At 31.0% G+C, this 9,411-nt stretch overlaps 1 protein-coding gene and 1 long non-coding RNA gene across 2 annotated transcripts; one reads left to right on the forward strand and one right to left on the reverse strand.

Annotated features, from left to right (window-relative positions):
* The first annotated feature begins 320 nt into the window (after window positions 1–320).
* LOC133817310 (uncharacterized) lies at window positions 321–2,229 on the forward strand. The gene is made up of 2 exons (XM_062249790.1): window positions 321–501; window positions 1,087–2,229. Exon 2 carries the CDS (start codon window positions 1,089–1,091, stop codon window positions 2,139–2,141), a length of 1,053 nt encoding a protein of 350 aa, XP_062105774.1. The 5' UTR covers window positions 321–501; window positions 1,087–1,088; the 3' UTR covers window positions 2,142–2,229.
* Window positions 2,230–4,031: 1,802 nt separating this feature from the next.
* LOC133815842 (uncharacterized) lies at window positions 4,032–5,813 on the reverse strand. Its single transcript, XR_009884860.1, has 5 exons — window positions 5,536–5,813; window positions 5,356–5,440; window positions 4,719–4,786; window positions 4,374–4,548; window positions 4,032–4,256 (listed from the first exon to the last, which is right to left on the reverse strand). It is a non-coding gene; the product is annotated as an uncharacterized LOC133815842 (long non-coding RNA).
* Window positions 5,814–9,411: the final 3,598 nt, after the last annotated feature.

Genomic DNA, 9,411 nt, shown 5'->3' on the forward strand with positions numbered 1-9,411 from the left:
ATCTACATTTACATAACATTTACATATCTTTTATATAATATTTTAATATTATTATTTTTTTTATAAACTTTTTCTCTCTTATTTAGTATATATATTTATTTATTTTTTTACTTTAATCAATAAAATATATTTAAAAATATAATATTTAAATGATGTAAAAAAATCTATAGAAAAGTTGATGTATGATATAATGTAAAACTTAAAAGTAATATAGAAAAATGTGTATTTTGGATTGGTATTTTAAATAATAGAGTAGGAAGATGCTTGTGAATGCGCTTATCAATTTAAGATAACAAGGATTGAACCTTTATATATTGAAGTTTTAATCATTCAGCTCTTCCAGGAACCACTCGCGGGCATCGCGCGTGCTTTGAAAATGCTCTTCTTCTCCAGTTGAGAAACCCAAAATCAGTTCCCGTTTCCAGAAAAGCTCAAGCATTGGCATTTTGAAACCTCGCATCGCATTCCTGAATTAGATCTAGGGTTTCTCTTCTCTTCAAGGTATTATTTCTTTGCTCCTCTTTCTCAAATTTTGGAGGATCATGTTTATTCATTGATTTCTACGTTTGTTTTCCGAGAAACGTGGACTAGAAAATCTGAAACGTATGTAAACATCTAAAATAGCAAGGTTTAGTGCAATACTCAATGTAGTGGAATTTTTCTGTTTGATGAAACTAATCAATTACCGAGAGAGGAAAAAAAAACTTATTTAAGTGTAGAAATTGTAACATTTGTTAGTTTTGGTTTGAAAAAGCTCGATAGTAATATTATTTTCATTGATTCCGTGGTAATAATACTAGAAATTGTACTTTCTTTCTCTCTGTGATTGTTTTTAATCTAAACCTTGAATACTGATACCAAAAATCAAAGTTATATGACTGAGAATTAAGCTAGTTAGTTCTTGTTATCTATCTCTGGATTTTCACATACATGTCTAGTTTTAGATAGTTTTGTTAGAAATTAATCGAGGGTTAATTGATTAACGTTAATTCATTTATGTTACTTAGCAAGAATAGTTTGCATTTTCCCCTTCATTTATTTTTCTTTACAAAATGAATATAAAAATTCTAATTGTACTGTTTGCAGCAATGTGGAAGTTGAAGCGCTATAAAAATTCCAAGGCATGGAATAGGTCACTAAAGCGAAGGCTTCTGACTGCGATCTGTTGTGTTACTCCAATGGTTCTCTTGATTCTATTTCTGTGTTCCAACAATGCTAAGAAGTCCACCAATTTATCATTGGGACTTCAAAACCAAAAATGGAATAGCTTTGAGTCAGTGGTGCAGTTTCATCCTACCATGGCTTTTCGAAATGGTACAGATGTAATATGGCAAGTACCCGATTCACCAAAAGCTGTTCTCTTTCTGGCTCATGGATGTGAGGGTCAAGCTCTTAACTTTTGGGACAGATCTCCTGACTGTTCTAATTGCATTGGTTTGCCAGAGGAAAGGTTGATTGTGCTTCATGCTCTTTCTCGAAAATTGGCTGTTCTTACCATATCTAGTGCTGGGAGATGCTGGTCAATGGGGAAGGAGATAATGATTGCCAAAGACATTATAAGATGGTGGGTTGAGAAACAAGGATTAGAGCAGCTTCCTCTTGTGGCTATGGGAGCCTCATCTGGGGGACACTTTGTTTCTGTGCTTGCTACAGAGTTGGATTTCTCTGGTATTGCACTTATGGTTGCTGAAGGAGTGTTTGAAAGAATTGAAACCAAGGAGAGCTATCCGCCCACCGTTTTTGTCCACATGCCGAAAGATGGTATCAGGCGGCGAAATATTGATAAAACCATGGAGCTTATAAGGCATAAAGGTGTTGATGTTGCAGAGATCAAGTGCATGGAATTTGCATTGTCACCACAGTTTTTGGCTGATAGAATCCCTGGTATTGATCATTCTGTTTCTGCTAAGTTGTTTGAACTCTTCAAACTCAAAGGGTTTATTGATGAAAATGGATACATGAGAAATGATGGACGTAAAACGCATTGGAAGAAAGCAGTGAAAGAAGATGCAAGTATTTCGGTAGAAGAGCGTTTGTTGCATCCCATCCAGGAGGAGTTGAATGTTGCTTTTGCATTCCATGAAATGACCAGCTTTCCTACCGACAAAATTCTTGAATGGTTTGATTTACATTTTAGCTGATTCTATGTGTCCTTCTCATGTACACTGTTTTGGGACCAGCATTTCTATACCAAGAGAACATATGTAAATTCTAACCAAGTTTTTAGTATCGTTTTGTTTTAGTGCTAAATAGTAAATACTGATAGTTATTGCATACCCCACTATGGTTGGTACAAAGTAAAGAAATTAGGAGATAAAGAAAATACAGTAAAACCTCGTTATAAGAATACTTTATACAAAAATAACTTTTATTTTATTATAAAAAAAATTAGTCTCAATTTGAGCCAATGTAATTAGATATGTTTTTTAAGTTCCGCATTAACTCATATAATAATAATTATATATACGGTCATATATATATATATCTATATATATATTAGGTCGTTTATTTATACACAACTAACAAAATCATTTGAATTACTTAAAGGGTATTTTTTACTTATATACAACAAAAGTAAAGAATAGTAAAGAATTTACTATAATAATATCACATGTATTATTTACAAAATTATATATAATATATACTATTTTATTAAACATAAATATATATACACAATCCCACCAATTAAGCCACTTTCTTAATTTGTTTTATATATATATATAACTTTTTATATTTAATATTATATGAATTTAATTAATAAATCAAATAGTAATTATATAATATTCAAATTATTATCTCAATTAAATGAGATACCACAATTAACTAGCGATAATTCATGAAATATTTGAATAACCATCTTCCGAAAAACTACTATAAATTGTCTAAATAAAATTATTTAATCTGATAAACTAATATAGTTAAAAAAATAAACATAAAAGTATTTATTATAAAAGTACACATTGAACAATAAATTAACAAAATATTTATATAACTATAACATGCTATTCTAATGTATTATTTTATTTTTATTTTATTGATAAAGATTTTTAAAAAAATTACTATGTATAATTATAATCTACCGGTCTAACTAAAATATTTTTTGTTTATTTTAATATACCATGATAAAAATAAATGAAAACGGTGTTTAACAATAGCATTATTGTCTAACATATATGATATTGTTGATTTTATTAAAACATAATACACAAATATGACAATTGTGTACATTTACCACATTTACCAATTTAAAGCAAAAAATAACAATTAAAAAATAAACAAATTTGTTTAAAGTACAATATATTCATTCAACATTGACAAAATAAACAATGTTTTCCAAAAATAAACATAAACTTAGCTGTATATTCATAGCAAGAGATATTCATAAAAATAAATATGAACATAACTTTATATTCATAAAAAGGAAAAAAAAATAACATACAAAACAATCCAAAAAATTTAAAATGACATCATGAGCATAAACATAAAAATAAACAAAATTGCTACTAATAATAGCCAATATATTAAATTTAAAATAAAAATATACTATTCAATTTATAAAAATAAACAAATAGTCACGTTAAAGAGTTTCACCAACGAGTCTCCTCGGGTTTAGACTCAACCTCCATCTCTTCTTCCTTCTTCGGTGAGTCTATGGAAAGAGTATCACTGGTGCTCCTCATTGAGACCATCGGTTTGGAAGATGAAGAATAGAAATGGGTTTGAGTGCATGAGTTTTCGATTGGGAATGGAGAGAAGAAGAGGTTTGGGGTTTTGATTTTGAATTTAGGACAATGTGCATTGTTTGGGTAAATGTATGTAACAGGTGATTTATGGCATAGGTTCATAAATTTTTTGAAATAAACCAAAAAAATAAAAGATTTTAAAATGGTAAGTTTTAAATATGTAACACCCTACTTCCTTAGAGCCATTACTAAGTGAATTTAAAACGTGCATTTAACTTGCTAATCAAGAATTTAGGTCAAAAGTGTAACTAAACTGTAATAAAATCACATAATTTGAAAATGTAGTCATTCATTGAAAATTATAAAGCGTTTAATATTCGGGATCCCAAAATACTGTTTATAAATATTTACAACTCAAAAATATGATTAAAGTCGACTAAACTACAAAATATGATTTAGTACAAAACATCTCCCAAAAATACCCCTGGCCGTGGCAGCCAAGTAGGCCGAACATGTACACGTTGCTTCACGCTCTTCGTACTAATGGTTGGTCGACTTTCCCCTTGCCCTTACCTGCACCACAGAGCACCCGTGAGCCGAAGCCCAACAAAAAAACTCCACACAGATAAATAACATATGCATATTAATCACTCAGTATATAACAAATCTGCCAACAAGCTAAACACATACGGCCATGTCGTCCCATGCGCTTTCCCAGGCCCTGGGTTCGCGGTCTACACTATGAGGATATCCCAGGTATCATTTAGGGTCTCACCCTGGCAACTCGCACTCCACTTGCTAAATGCTGCTCTCGGCCTTCGCCGTTCCCGGCCCTCGCCGTTCTCGGCCTTCACTATTCCCAGCTCTTTGCCGTTCATTCACATATATGCACACATAACATAATTAAACAAATACTTAAACACGTATAAACATATTCAATGGGGCTACGCCCTGCAACACAATCATATAGGGTTGTGCCCTGTAACACAAACTATAGGGCCTCGCCCTGCTCTATGGGTACAACAGTTTTCTTACCTGTGTCTCGAGCTTCTTGAGCACCGTAATCCCAAGCACAGTCCTCTAACCCGAGCTTCGCTGAAAACCTAGTCACAACACATACATAACACTCTCGTTACTAACCAATTCATAAACATACCACCCGGAACCAATCCCGTACTCTCGGGACCTCTCGTTTCCCCACACAAGGTAGCGAAAGCATCCTCCGAGCCCCCTGAGCCAAAACCCTAAAAACACAAAATGCCCATATCCTGAAAATGGCCTAGTGCCGCGACACCACCCTATAGGGGTTGTGGCACCCAGCAGGGCTCCCTTGTCCTGATTCAACCCAGCGCCGCAGCACGAAAGTACAGGGCCGCGACGCTTATAAGCGAACCCAGAAAACTGGGTCTTTCCCAACATTTTTCCTGAGCCAAAACTCATCCAAATCACTACCAAAGTATACCCAAGTCCCAATTCAGCCTAAAACCTCAAATAAACAGTATAGCAACTCAGAAACAACAGCAACAAACCCAAACACACAATCAAACCTAAGAATCACCTAGTGGTTTAAAATTCACAAAAACTTAAACCACACTTCACAAAGTTTAAACCACCCTTCAGAAAACTTAAACCACACCAGCAAATAAACTTCAGAGATGCATGGAACTCTTACCCCAAGTAGAAATTCGACCCTGAGCTGCTTTCCCAATCCAATTCCAAACTCAAATCCACAATTCCCCAAGCTTAACCTTGCCAAACTTCATCCCAAGAATCCACAAAGCAAAACACAATTTAACTCACTAATCTAACATTTCCAGCAGAAATTCAACAGAGAATTGACTAGGAAACTTACCCTTGATCTCAATTAAGCTTTTGAATACTTGAATCTTTGGCCTAGGATCCTTCATAATCAAACACCTTAGAGAGGGAGAGAGAACCGAATGGAAGAGAGAGAGAGCTGAGAGAATTAATCCTTCTTCCTTCCTTTTTCTCTGCTTTTCCTAAGTGGTTCTAGAGTCCCCAGCTCCTAAATGAAGTATATCCTCTTGCCAAAATGACCAAATTATCCCCTTAAGTTAACCTAAGTCCTCAAATAACACCAAAGGTAGTTTAGTCATTTGACACATCCCGCTATATCCTCGAGTACACCTAAAAATTTCGTTTAATCCTGACATACCAAATTATTGATAAGCTACTCACCATTACTCAATAATTCCCGAACACAAGTTATATTTCCAAAATACCCCTAGGCTCCTCCCGAGCAGAGTATTTGACCCTGTTGTGACTTTCTAGCTATACCGCTCTCTAGGACCGTCTCAGATCATGCAACACAATTATATCACCACTCACACGTGATATCAATCACAATATATATAAATATTGCATTTAAGCCCTCAATGGACTAAAATTACAAATATAATCTCTCAATTAGAATAAAATTAGTTTGGTCTCAAAACTATTCTTATATACATGTTTGACTGTTTATGGAAGATAGGCACTTGGAAGGATGGGTGTATTTTTTTTTTGTTAGTTGTTTGGTAGGTAGGAATGGAAGAAAATTTGTTTATTGTACTATATTATCCTTAAATAATTTCCACCCCACTTCTTTTTTCTCTCCCTTTTTCCTTTCTATAAAATAATTTTTTATTCATTTTTTTCTCATCTATTTTCTTTCCTCTCACTTTCATCTATTTACTCAAACTGAAAAAAAATAAAAAAGGTAATTGAATCACCAAAAATTAAATTATAGAATACAAAAAATGAAAGATAATTTGTCTAGCAAAAAAACATGCAAACCAATCCATTAGTCGCTTAAAAAAGTGACCAAGAAGAGCTATTCTCATAAAATTAGACAAAAAAGTTTTACAACTCAGAGGTCAACACAAATTAAAAAAATTTCAAAAATATACTTTTTTTGTGTGTTTTTTAGGCTCCCACACTTTTTTTTTTTTTTTATAAAAAATATAACCTTAAGTTTTCAAAAATACGTTTTTTAAAGTTTTATATTAACAAATATATAGTATCAATGAAACAACTAAAAAACAACAATAAGATAACAACTAAACATTAACCAAATGCATGCTAACATGTTTTTTTTTAAATGAAAATATATCTGAAAACAACTAAACAACAAATAGAAATTAACACAACAACATAACTGTAAAATCCTTTATTGGCATATTTGACAATAATGACAAAATTAATTAAAAGAGTATTTTCGAAATTGGTAGTTTCCTGTTTTCTAATATTTTGTGGTTAATTTCGAAAATGGGTAGTTTCCTGTTTTGTTGTGATATGTTTTCTATAAATCAGATTATTCTATATATGATTATAAAATAAATATATAATTTCCTATAAAAGAATATCTTTTCTTGAAATTAGTTTATATGGAAATTATTAGTATTTATTTTTATTTGTTGATCTGATTTGGTTGCTCAGAAATCGTGTACAGCTTATAGTGATAATGTATATATTGTTTCCTTATTTATTTAAGGAAACTGGGTTGAAAAACTGTCCAGGTTCAATGAATCTGTTTGAACGGATTGCCAGTCTGTTTGAACAGATTCTGACTTTCCTGTTTTGGAAAATTTTCCATTTATTGGCCGTTTGATTTCTGATTTGTTTTCCACGACCTAAAGGAATTCTAAAAAGTATATAATCATCCTTAGATCGCTGGTTTTTGATCATCTCTCTTGGTGTATTATTTTCCAAATATTTTTCAAGTTTTAGAGAGACTTTTTATTATGTGAAGAACTTGAGTCCAGCAAATTCTTAGTGGTTTATTACAGTGTACTTCTGTATTGTTTTCTTTGTGTTAATTGTGCAGGTTGAACACACTTGGACATTGGTCATCAAGCTTCGGGAGAAGTCTTGTTCGTGAGTCACTTTTCGGGAGGAAAAGTGCAAGTGTTATGATTTGAAGGGAGTTCAAGATCTTAACATTTCAGAAATTTGATTAGGAGTTTAGATTACAACAGTTGCGACAAATTCAAGAGGGAGTCTTTATTTGTATAAGTCAATTTGGTTTTGTAATCGTTTAGATATTCTTCTAATAAATTTCATTCTCTGGGCGTGGCCTCGTGGACTAGTAGCAATCTGCAAAGATTGCTGATACCACGTAAAAATTCGTATGTTCTTTACTTTATGTTCGTTTTTATCTTCTGGTCACAAACTGTTTAAACATATCTGGTTTCTGTTCAAACAGTCTTTGTATCTGTTTAAACATTTCTGTAACAGTTCAACAATTAATTATTTAATTTGAATAATTAAGTTGGTAATCATAAAAAACGAAATTTCAATAACAACTATATAAACTTAGACAACTAAACATCAACATGAAAACAACTATACGTAAAATCTAAACAACACAAAAACAATAAATTCACAACAACATAGTGCGACCAATTACATTTTAAAAAAGCAACACATGACAATACAAGTTGTTTGAACTCTTCAAGCTCAAAGGGTTTATTGATGAAAATGGATACATGAGAAATGATGGACGTAAAACGCATTGGAAGAAAGCAGTGAAAGAAGATGCAAGTATTTCGGTAGAAGAGCGTTTGTTGCATCCCATCCAGGAGGAGTTGAATGTTGCTTTTGCATTCCATGAAATGACCAGCTTTCCTACCGACAAAATTCTTGAATGGTTTGATTTACATTTTAGCTGATTCTATGTGTCATTCTCATGAACACTCTGTTTCGGGACCAGCATTTCTATACCAAGAGAACATATGTAAATTCTAACCAAGTTTTTAGCATCGTTTTGTTTTAGTGCTAAATAGTAAATACTGATAGTTATTGCATACCCCACTATGGTTGGTACAAAGTAAAGAAATTAGGAGATAAAGAAAATACAGTAAAACATCCTAATAAGAATAACTTCTATTTTATTATAAAAAAATTTAATCCCAATTTGAGTCCATTATAAATAAAAATAATTTCTAAAATGTAATTAGTTTCATGTTTTTTAAATTCCGCATTAAGAAAGTATACATCATATAGTAATAATTATATGTACGGTCATATAAATATCTCTTCTATATAATAAGTGTGTACATAACAGAAATTTTTGGTTTCAACAGTTTTTTATTTTTTTAATGTTAACTTTAACGGAATATTCTTATATTTAACAGAATATTCTTATATTTAACGGTAGTTTGTAAACACTTAAACTTAAATAAAATAAAATAAATAATTAAAAAAATTAAAATATGATATTTTTGAGATATTTTACAATGATAATTATTTAAAAATAATAAAAAATTAAAAAAGAATATTTTTCAGATATTTTACAATGATAATTATTTTAAAATAATAAATAATTAAACAAATTAAAATATAATATTTTTGAGATATTTTACAATAATAATTATTTAAAAATAATAAAATTATACGTTTTATAACTTAAATAAAATTTAATTAAACATATAATATAATCTACTGAGAAACTATATTAAACTATATTTTTTTAATGGTTAAGATTTCAATATTCACTCACTTAATTAATATATTTATTTCAAAATTTATATGACGCTAATATAAATTTAATAAAAATAATTAATAAATTCTATAAAGGGTTTATGCCTTTTTAGACCCTGTGTTTTGTCTCATTACCTGTTTAGACCCTGTGTTTTGACAAATTACTTTTTGGACCTTGTGTTTTCTAAAATAGTTCAAATAGTCATCTAAACCCAATTTTGATCAAAGTTTTTTTTTTTAACTAAAA

This window comes from Humulus lupulus, chromosome 2 (assembly GCF_963169125.1).
Source record: "Humulus lupulus chromosome 2, drHumLupu1.1, whole genome shotgun sequence".
NCBI classification, from domain to species: domain Eukaryota; kingdom Viridiplantae; phylum Streptophyta; class Magnoliopsida; order Rosales; family Cannabaceae; genus Humulus; species Humulus lupulus.